This window comes from Papaver somniferum, chromosome 1 (genome assembly GCF_003573695.1).
Source record: "Papaver somniferum cultivar HN1 chromosome 1, ASM357369v1, whole genome shotgun sequence".
NCBI lineage: Eukaryota > Viridiplantae > Streptophyta > Magnoliopsida > Ranunculales > Papaveraceae > Papaver > Papaver somniferum.
Window position 1 is genome coordinate 243,281,984 of NC_039358.1, and position 11,728 is coordinate 243,293,711.

The window sequence follows — 11,728 nt, forward strand, 5'->3', positions numbered from 1 at the left end:
GAATGAATGGATAAAAACAGGCGGTTAAAAAAACGTGTCAAATAATAAGTGGTTAAAAATGCACGCATAATTAAGAAGAACTGGAATTCCGGAAGAATGTCGGCAAGGTAGAATACGGAAAGATATACACATGCAATATTATAGGATGGAAATTTCTCATATCGCTCACTTCACAATGCAAGCGAAATGAGAAGAGGCAAAATGTAGGAGTGGAATATGTAGATATCAATAAATATGCGAACTAAGAATTATCTAATATAAGCGAGGATTATCGCACATGGCAAGATTGAAGTGACGTGTTGGATGATGTCAGCTAAATCACGAGTAAAGTGTGATGTTCTATGCGAGGTGTAGTCTTTGCGAGAATGAGTGATTGTAAATGAGCGAATGTATCGCACTGTGATTCCGAAAATAGTGGATCTCTTAACTGTCATTCACTATGAGGAATCAATATATAAAGGAAAGAGGTCATCACAAGAAACTAGGAGAGAGAAAGTTATTTGGAGAGCAAGTAAAGTCATTGTAAGGTCATTGTAAAATAAGTATATCCAATTATAATCTTTGAAAGTTAATAAAAGATTTATTATGATTACCTGAATTGTGTTCTAGAAATATCGGGGTGTGGTTGTAGGTTTTCCTGCAACTACAAGTTTGACGTCACCAGACATAACTGCAATGTTTAACGGAGTTCTGAAGAAACTAGTAAATGTTTCATCTGGATTATTAAGACGCGAGTACTCTTCTTCATTAGAGAACATCTTCTGAAGTTGCTTCCACATTTTAGATAAACTCTATGATCATGATCAACATACTTCGCGAGTGCTAAATTAATGCAACTTTGTTGAATTTTTTTTTTGTTTTCTTAATTATAGTGGATACTCCACTCAGAGAAAACAAGATTATTTTTCACGAGGAGATATCAGCTTTAGTTTAGTGACATATTATATTTGAGAGTCGAATATAATTGTCTCATTTTATATAAACTAATGCCAGGGTACTTTGATCCATGTTTGATTCTCAAACCCCCATCAACTGGCTTAAAAAGTTCAAGAGTTATACAAAACGTGGTACAGCTGCTATTAGGCTATTATATCCACGATGCAATATAGTCAATGTCGCTCGTATTGACCGACACCATAATATCGACACAGTAAATTGCCAATTGGCCATATTGGCCGATATAAACAGATATATCGGTCTCACTTATATAGCAGGGAAGTGACCTGATATATCATCGAAGGTTGTGATAACAATGGATCTTAAATGTTGGGTCTTCCGCGCGCAAGTAAGTGACCTGCCTGAAATCATGCATTATGCTTGCTTTTTTGAAACTACTATTGGAAAGGTTTACGAAAGAGAATTTTAATCAAGAAATGACTTTAACCCCTTAAAAATATATTTTGATTACACATAAATGTTGGGTTCAGAGGAAAAGGATATCTAAGAACTTGTTTGTTTGCAGCTGACTCGGACCGAGTCAGCAGTCAGACCGTTTGTTTTTCATTTTGAGTCAGATCTGACTCGACCTCTGACTCAGACATAACCCCTGACTCGGACTCATTTGAGTCAGATAACAAAATACCCCTGACTCATGGGACCAAACCACTGACTCACTTATTTCCGAGTCAGATGAGTCAGATCTGACTCAAAACAAACATATCGACTTAGATCCAGATGAGTCAGGTGATTTCACTCAGATCCAGATGATTCAGATCCAGACGACTTAGATGAGTCAGGAGTAAACAAACATGGTGTAACTGTCACAGTACATATTAAAGTGATAACAAAAATAAAACTAAGCATAGGCAGAGTAGTTGCGTCCACAGACTCCACACCAATAAGCTCTTTAACGTAACTAACTCTGATAAGGTACTTCCTTACTTGTAGCTCAATGTTATTATATATCCGACTCCAGAGTGAGAGCCTACTTGTCAGCAGCACAAGTTGGAAGCTTAATGCCCAGACGAGGAAGAGTCCACCGTACACAATGACTGAAAAAACTAGAGGTTCTTCAAGAATAAAATTTGGCGTCATTACAGTTACTAAACCAGCACATAACGCAGCTGAAACCAGACATCCGTAGGAAATGCAAACCAGCAGATTTAGAATTCGAACTTGAACGTGAGATGCATTTTTCATAAACCCACATTTGACCAATAATATTATAATCAGAAACAGAACAAGCGCAACCGCGTTGGTAACCATTTGAAGGTTGTCAACAAATCCGGGGCATCCAGCATATCATAATAGGTAAGTTATAAAACTCCCATCACTGCTGTTAAAGATCAAGCGTTTTAATGTAGCAGAGTTTCCTTTATCAAATGTATTCATTAGAGCCTCCATAAAAGCATAAACGTTATCATGCTTCCAGACATAAGCCCCCAGACCCGTAGCTTAACACCACAATGTCGATTATTTTGCTAGTTCATTTGATCATCGAGGGAGTGAAACGGAGTAATATTTTTATTCAAATACATATTTAAAACAAAAAAAACAACCAATCCTACACAAACTTCGTTACAAACAGGTAGTCCAATAACTCCTAAACGGCCAATGGTTAAGACTTTCGTCTGGTCGGCCAGTTCAGACTGGCTTCCGGAAACCAGCTTTGAACTGCAAGCGTGTATCTACTATTGAATTCCACCTTTTGGTTTAAAACAGAAGTGGGTGAACATCGGACCAATCACCATAATACAAATATGCAAAAACACGAAAAGCAGAGTAACCAGCAATGAACAAAATCAGTTTTCCTGCAGCCTTTGCTTCTATACCGAGGAAGAACGCCTTAAGGTAGTAATTAATAACCCCAATGTGGCGGTGCCTCATTCTCTTTCGTAGCTTAACTATCTTCCATGTCAAACTCCAAATGAAGTATCCAACTCCCAACAAGCAGCAGACTCCAAAAATTTTTGCGAGTGCAAGATACACTTTAGGTACATTATAATAGAACTCCGGTAACATGGCTGCTAATATAGACAGATAGCCACAGGCAATGCATCCGATTGAAATGCACATCAACACCACAAGAATTCGAACTTGGATAACAGATGTTTCCATCATAAACCCACATATGACTAGATATATTATAGTCAGAGACACAAAAAACGCAACTCCATTAGTAAGCAAGTAAAACATGTAGTTGGTTGGCCACGTATACCCCAATATAGGGTATCCAGCATGCAGTATTATATAAGGGAAAAACCCAACATTGCTACTATTTCCACTGTTGCTGTAGTTTGAAACATCACTAAGCAGAAAATCTTCCAAAACTAAACCTTCTTTTGCCATATCATAAATGTACTCCATTTTACTACGCTTTATATCCCTTAAAGCAGTCACAAAATCTTTAACGTTAGCATATTGTCCCCCTTTTCCTCCTCCATTGCTAGTATTATGGCTAAGATTAAGTATTTTAGGATATAACCAGTAGTCTCGTATGTAGCTATCCAAACCACCAGATATAGAGGAGCCAAACATATGATTAAGATAATAAGAAAAGGTAACGGGGTCAGTACCAGATTTAACTTTAGAATCCTCTTGTCAAACTCCCTAGGTGGGTTCATTGCAGCTTGAAAGGCGATTCCTGCTATCAATGTTGCCACCACCATTAATGCATTTACCCACCAAAAGTGTCATTCCTAGTTTGGGCTGCAGCAATGAATGGTTTACCAACTGTTGATCGTCTTCTTCGAAGAGGTATGGCAATTACAAACATCAATTGTTGTCTGTGTCACCAAGAACCCGAAACAATTTCACACATATTTATCCATTGTGTATTTGCAAAGAAATTGTGGGAGCATTTCCTAAACCTATTGGAGTCAAGATGGCGACCGCCGGATTCATGTATGGAGCTTCTTATCTCATGGCAGTTGAAACTCAACATTGAACCTATTGAATTCCTAAAATTTTGCCTGCCTTTTGCTTTATGGCAACAAATTTGGAAAGAAAGGAACGAAAGAATCTTCCGTAACAAAGAAAAATCAGTGGAGCGGATTATCCTTCAGGTGAAAGCTTCTCTATTCAGTTGGGCAAGTGTTCATATTTCCTTTAAGCATTTCAAGTTTGCAGATTTCATCCATGATTGACGGGCTTTTAAACGATAATGGATGGTATCTTGTAATAGGGAAAAACTTTTATGTGTCTTTTTAGTTTCTAGCATGCTGTTGTTGTAAGTTTTTAGTGCTTTCTCAGCACTTTCTTCAATGAATTTTATCTTTTCCAAAAAAAAAAAAAACCCTCTCTTTCAACCCTTCATGATCACCATTTTTAGAAAAAGTTTTATTCCTATGCTTGCCGTGGCGTACATGGTAATTATGAAACCCAAATTTTAGATCGTTCCTTTCAGCTTGTGATAACATATTCAAGTCTTTGAGGCGCTTGTTGTTTACGACATTTATATCAATTCTTACACTGCTATTCAGCAATATATAGTTTGTGATCTGCAAAACATAGTGAAGTTAATCATCATTATTACAATACATGTTGTATGATATAAACATATGTTGAAACGGGAAATCATTTTATTAGGGATTCATTTTAAGTGCATACCTTCATGTTCCCCATTTTCGCAGCAAGGTGCAAGATGGTGTTGCCGCCGTTGTCCGTGGAGTTGATAGATACAGGATTTGGATTTTGATCTTGAAGTGGCGCTGCATGTAATATATTGTTTACCAATAGCTTAAGAGTCTTTAGATTGGTATTACTTTTTACACAAAAGTGTAATATGGTCTCTCCATTTCGATGATTTCTTAGGTGAATTGCTTCGGGTAATCCTTCGTCCATTAGTTCTTTGATGATCTCCACATGATTCTTCATAGCTGCTAGATGTAGAGGTGTTCTTCTATCTTCGTCTTGAACCATAGAAGCACCAGGTTCGGCCTTGAGCAACAATCTCACCATCCCTAGACTTGTTCTCACAGAAGCAAGGTGAAGTAGCGTATATCCATTTGAGTCTTGTTTTAATGCAAGATCGAGTCTGTTAGATAAGATTTCTGTTGCAAAATTGATGTCACCAGACATAACTGCTATGTGTAATGGACTTCTACAGAAACTAGTATATGTATCATCTAGATTATTCAGCCGCGGGTCTTTCCCGCAAGAGAACATCTTCTCAACTTGTTTCCACATTTTCCTCCCTCTATTTCTCTCTAATTAGCATACTTCGTATGTTCTATAAGCTTTTGCAATTTTGTTGGTTTATTCTTAAATATATATAATGAATATTACTACTAAGGAATTAGGAATCTTGAATTCCTTTTAGAATTAAAGAAACATGATTATTTTTGTCGAGAAGAGCAGCTTTAGAATCTGTCCAACGAGTTATCTTTATTCTACATTTGGAATAATATTCTTTAATGCCAGTTCAATAAAATAAAGAAAAAATATATTTTTCCTTTGCAATGCAACCACACACAAGCCACTTAAATCAAAAGAGTACGTGTAACACGTTTATAATCAAACTATAATTATTTATACAGTATTTAATTATGTAAAATCTCTTTTCTCAGAACTATATAAATGTTAGTTCTAAAATTGCATGCACCATCCTTTTCCAAGTTTTTCTATGCCAAATAGCTTTTCACAGAAATACATGAACTTTAGTTCTAGAAATCCACTGTATATATATCCTTTTTCAAGCCTTCTTGTGTGCCAAAAATTTAATAAACTAAGTGTATGCTTTTAGTTCCATTAATTTAATATATGCAAGTTTGCAATTCACCAGTATAATGTGTAGGTGTCCGGCAGTATTGGGTTTAGGGGGTGACACTGTGACAGAAATCGTATCGGTGATACTGATACATACCATTACCATCATGCTATTCTGGAAACAGCAGCCTGATACATAGTGGTGTTACTGTACACAAATCCAATTTCTCACTGGAATAAATGGCTGATGTTGCTCATTCTGGTTCAGAGTGCTACAGAGATCGTCATCTAAGTCGAGGTTGGCTAGAATTGTGGAGTGTACAGAGATCTATTTGAAATGTGTGTATATTTTTCACTTGTGGCCTGGTTGGTTAACATAACAGTCCTGAATCTCCTTATCTGTTTGGCAGTTCTTGTCATACTTACTTATACAGGTAGGGTAGCTGTGACAGACAATTGTGCCCTAGAAAAGGGAAGCCTGGTTTTGTTTTATCAGGTAAAAAGCAATGCTACAAAACTTTGAAAGATCGGAGGAATAACCCTTTATGATGTACGGATGCTCAAACAAATCTGGAGAATTCTGCCATATATATTTGGAAAGAGAGGAATACTAGAGTCTTCGACACAAAAGAAATGCCGAGTGGGGATGTAGTAATTGAAATTAAAGATGGCATTGTCTTATGGTGGTCCAATCCAGACACCTTTCAGTTAGTCCTTCTAGCGAGCATCCTGTTCAATTGGGATGCTATACTTAGCTATTTTGATGACATAATTACAAATCTATGAGTTAAACATTTTTTACAGAAAAAATAAAATAAAAAATTATACAGGTAGCAGCAGCTAGCATTTGGTAATGCACGGGGCATATGCAATTGGTATCGCCAAAATTATATACCAATGTTAAAGGAAAACTATTAACATGAATAAATTCTTAGGGGGTTGTTCTTGTAGTTTCAAAAGACAACCATTGGAGTTTTGTTTCTTTGTTTAATCATCAAATATTATTGAATTTTTGCCTCTAACCACCGAACTTGGGAGGTTATTACTTTTGTTTTGTTGGTCAGAAAATTAAAGTAAAGCAGCCTTGCAATTGGAATAATATTCTTTAATGTGGAACTTTACTTTGCTTTTGTCAAATTGTCCAAAGCAGTTTATGCCATGTATTTGTTTGGTTTTTGGTATTTCCATTTTGTCGGGTTTTAGTGTTTCGTCTAACTTTTGTCCAACTTAGGGGTTGTTACTTGGAAATGACGTTGATCTTCATTGACCCGTTAAGTATTGATTTCTGTTTAGTAATTATTTTAAAAAAATTAAAATTTTCTATTTGGCTAACACCGTTGACGTGGCTGTTACCTTCAAGAACCCTAATTAATGTTCTTCCCGAAATTGAAACGCCAACCCACCTGTTCAATTTCAATGCAAATTGAAGAACCCATATCAATAATCATCATCAATAGTTGACGAACAAGATTCAATACATGAAAAATAAAACATTCTGTCCTGGGGAAACTTAAATAAAAAACAACACGGATTCACTGCACCTTCGTAGACCCAAATTAGATTAGTGAATTTTCAGCAAAAACTAATCATTTATCCTTCTTTCGACAAAATCGGTAAATGAAACGCTAATAAAATCTCAACTGAAACCCGTAATTGAAAACTTATTTTGAACCCAAATCGAAACTCAAAGAGGAATCAAAACCCTTATTGAACACAAATTGTACCATAAACAAATCATAATGATCTATGTAACAACAATTACACAACCCCTATTTGGCTTCTTCTTTCATCAAGATCTCTAAAATCAGACCCTAGGTTCTAAATATCTGTTGTGTTCTTCATCATTTGATACAACTACATTTGATTCTAGTTTGATACGTTTATAGGGTGGGTTTCAGCATGTTAACCATACCAGAATTGACTCTGCAACTGAGTCTCAAAGAGAGAGTCAGAAAATCGAGTAACAAGGAAGATATATAAGGCTAAGTTTATGTTCAGTTGAATTGTAGTTTTGAATTTGTTAAAGTCCTTGATATTGACAGAGTCTGTAATAATAATTGTAACTGCATTGTAGTATCTTTTAATATAAATATCTCTCAAATCTCCACACACCAATTGTGGATGATATTCACCAAATACCTTGTTCTATCTTGGTATCAGATAGGTGTTGGTTTAGGTACGAAAAACCAAACAACAACCAGCACAAGCCACCAGCAGCCTACATTGCTCTTCTTGGAGGTGAACACAACAATCAGTGGGTGACTGATACTTGAGCCACTCATCATCTCACTGCTGATTTACGGAATTTAACTATTCCTCATGAATATGACGGCACCGAGCAAGTGCATGTTGGTAATGGCAATGCTCTTACTTTTGCTAATGTTGGTAATGCAACTTTCACACATAACTCCAGATTGTTCAGTTTGAATCGTATTTTTCATGTGCCTGAGATTAAGATAAATTTGTTGTTTGTGTCCCAATTTTGCAAAGATAACGATGTCTTCTTTGAGTTTCACAATTCTCATTTCTTTGTAAAGGACAAGCACACGGGAGCAATGCTGCTGCGAGGGATGAATAGGAATGTACTGTATATTTTTGAATTCATAGATAAATTGGACACACCAATAAAGCCTCAAGTTCATGTTGCATCTTCCTTCCCAATTTGGCATCAACGTGTGGGTCATCTGATGATTCGTACTGTTTCTAGCATCTGTCATAGGTTTTCCTTACCAGTTTCAAATAAACTTGTTGATTTTTGTAATTCGTGTCATGTCAGCAAAAGTAAAAAACTATCATTCTCTCTTAGCAGTACAATTTATGATAAACTATTGAGTTTAGTTGTTTCAGATATTTGGGTATCACCATCAAGATCTGGTTTTAAATACTACATGTTGATTATGGATGTCTATTCACATTTCACTTGGATTTTCCCTCTTGTTCAACGATCTGATGCTCTAAATACTTTTATCCAATTTTGCAAGCAAGTTGAAAATCTCACAGATCATAGGATTAAAATTTTTCAGTCTGATAATGCATTGGAATACAAGAAATTCACTGCATACTTAAATGATACTGGCATCCAACACCGGTTCTCTTGTCCTCATACATCTCCCCAGAATGGAATTGCTGAAAGACGCATACGTCATGTCACAGAATCAGGGTCAGGCACATATGCCTACCTCATACGGGGCTGATGCGTTTACTACAGCTTGCTATTTAATAGATAGGCTCCCCAAATCATCCAAAGATCCTAAAACTCCACTTAAATTACTTTTCAACAAAAATCCAGATTATTCATTCCTGAAAATTTTTGGGTGTCTAGCGTATCCTTGCCTAAGACCTTACAATTCCGACAAGCTTGAGAAACGGTCCTTGGTTTGTGTGTTTATAGGATACAGTAATTCAAAAAAAGGGTATTTGTGTCTGCATAGAAAAACTGGTAGAATTTATGTTTGACGACATGTGAGATTTGAAGAACAATCATTCCCTTTCAAGCCAAGGCAGCAACAAGTACCAGTGCCATCTTCAGGTAGTGTACCATCTGATATTAGTATATTTTTAACACCTCCTTTTAAGACTATAGACAATCAGTGCACCCAACACAATGTTGTTACTGAATCTCCAGCACAATCAACATCAGATGGTCCACCTACTGCAATGGAATCTCCTAATCTTGCTGAAGCATCTTCAGATCAATCTTCTCCATCACAATCTTTATCAAATGAAGATTCTGCTACATCAGCTACGTCAGATGCTGCAACACAATCTCAAACAGAAGTGCAGTCCTCTCAAAGTGAGCTTATTACTTATCCTATGACGACAAGGGAAAAATCAGGTATCAGCAAACCTATTCAGAAGTTGTGTTTAATAGATTCAAAACACCCTCTACCTGAGTCAGATTTCATGAAGCCTACATGCTACTCAGAAGCATGTAAGAATCCAAAATGGTGAACATCAATGGATGTTCAGATTAATGCTTTAATCCTTAATGGCACATTATATGAAAATGGAATGAATATTGTTGGTTCAAAATGGTTGTTTAGAGTTAAACAGAATCCAGATGGTACCATTGAGCGTCATAAAGCGAGATTAGTTGCAATCGGCTTCAACCAGCAGGAAGGTATTGATTATGGCGAGACATTCAGTCATGTGATCAAGCCATGCACAAATTCGTTTAGTGTTATCGATAGCAGTTATGAATCACTGGGAGATAAAGCAATTGGACGTAGAAAATGTATTCTTGCATGGACAACTAGAAGAAGATGTGTACATGAAGCAGCTGGAAGGGTATGTTGATCCCAATTACCCAAACATGTATGCAATCTACATAAGTCGCTATATGGTCTGAAGCAGGCACCTCGTGCATGGTTTTCCAGACTAAGCACTTTTCTGATAAAAATTGGTTTCAAGGCTTCTTTTGGTGACAACTCATTGTTTGTACTTCAAAATGCGGATTCAATCACGTATGTTCCTGTATACGTGGATGACATTATTGTCATTGGGTCTAATTCAGCAAAAGTACAGCAACTAATTTCAACACTCGCGACAGAATTTGCAATTAACGACATGGGAAATTTGTCTTTCTTCTTAGGAGTAGAAGTTCTGCGCCAAGGTCATGATTTAGTTCTCACTCAAAGAAAGTAGGTCTCAGATCTACTTAAACGCACAAAAATGGATGGTGTAAAGCCAGTCTGTACACCATTGGCTTCAAATGTGAAGATTCAGAGAGGAGGCAGTGAAAGATTTCATGATGCAACTTTATACCGTAGTGTGGTAGGTGCATTACAGTATTTGCATATAACTAGGCCTGACATCTCTGTGGCAGTAAATAAGGTGTGCCAGTATATGCATGATCCCTTCATTGAGTATTGGGAACTTGTGAAAAGAATACTCCGTTATCTTAAGAGTACTGTGGATTACGGTCTCCATCTTACTGCAAGTAAGGATTTCCCTCTTCATGCATACTCAGATGTTGATTGGGCTGGCAGATTGGATGATAGATGCTCCACAAGTGGTTATTGTATTTATTTCGGTGGAAACTTAATCTCTTGGAGTGCACGCAAGCAGAAGACTGTATCTGAATCAAGTACGGAAGCAGAATATAGAGGAGTAGCTATTGCCACATCAGAGATTATCTGGATACAGTCCTTACTGAAGGAGTTGGGTGTACTATCAACCACTCCAATTCTATGGTGTGATAATTTGGGGGCTATATATTTGACTGCAAATCCGGTGTTTCACGCAAGAACGAAACATATCGAGATAGACTATCACTTTATGCGAGAAGGGGTTGCTAACAAGATGCTCAGTGTCAGGTTCATCAGTTCACGGGATCAATTGGCTTATATTTTTACAAAGGGTCTCTCTTCACCAAGGTTTCAAATAAACGCTCCAAGTTGCACATTCGCCAGCTACGGTACAGCTTGAGGGGGGATGTTAACCATACCAGAATTGACTCTGCAACTGATCTCAAAGAAAGAGTCAGAAGACCGAGTAACAAGGAAGATATATAAGGCTAAGTTTACGTTCAGTTGAATTGTAGTTTTGAATTTGTTAAAGTCCTTGATATTGACAGAGTCTGTAACAATAATTGTAACTGCATTGCAGTATCTTTCAATATAAATATCTCTCAAATCTCCACACCACAATTGTGGAAGATATTCACCAAATACCTTGTTCTATCTCCTAAAAGGAAAAAAAAAATTAAGTGGAGAAGAAAGAGAGTATAGAGGGAATTGAGGAGCACATGAAACACAATATTATAAACTAGTTAGTTTGAACCGGTGCAACCCGGTTTGGATGGGGTGACTCGGTATAATTGGTTAAGGACTTGGGTAGTCATTATTACTAAAGTACAAGATATTTTTGTATTTTTGTATTTACATATATCTAATTAACTGAATATTTAAATTAACCGAGTCAACGCGGGTCACGTGAATTCAAGATACCAACCCCTAAATTAGACAAATATTAGACCAAACACTAACATAGGTACCAAAAACTAAATAACCTTGTTTGTTTTAACTTCCATCATTTTTGGTTTCATGTTTTCTACGTTTTGTCGACTGTTGTTACACGACAT

At 36.7% G+C, this 11,728-nt stretch overlaps 1 protein-coding gene across 1 annotated transcript; it reads right to left on the minus strand.

Moving 5' to 3' along the window:
- Positions 1-2,652: 2,652 nt before the first annotated feature.
- Positions 2,653-5,127, minus strand: LOC113275130. The gene is made up of 3 exons (XM_026524575.1): positions 4,549-5,127; positions 4,321-4,439; positions 2,653-3,442 (listed from the first exon to the last, which is right to left on the minus strand). Exons 1-3 carry the CDS (start codon positions 5,125-5,127, stop codon positions 2,653-2,655), a joined length of 1,488 nt encoding a protein of 495 aa, XP_026380360.1.
- Positions 5,128-11,728: the final 6,601 nt, after the last annotated feature.

What these genes read in the sequence shown, in the direction of transcription:
- LOC113275130 (XM_026524575.1), bottom strand. Translation starts at nt 5,127, where the DNA reads ATGTGGAAACAAGTTGAGAAGATGTTCTCTTGCGGGAAAGACCCGCGG. An exon ending in CGAAAATGGGGAACATGAAG is followed by an intron (nt 4,440 to 4,548) that starts GTATGCACTTAA and finishes TATGTTTTGCAG; the next exon opens with ATCACAAACTATATATTGCT. An exon ending in AGGAACGATCTAAAATTTGG is followed by an intron (nt 3,443 to 4,320) that starts GTTTCATAATTA and finishes TGGTTTGGATAG; the next exon opens with CTACATACGAGACTACTGGT.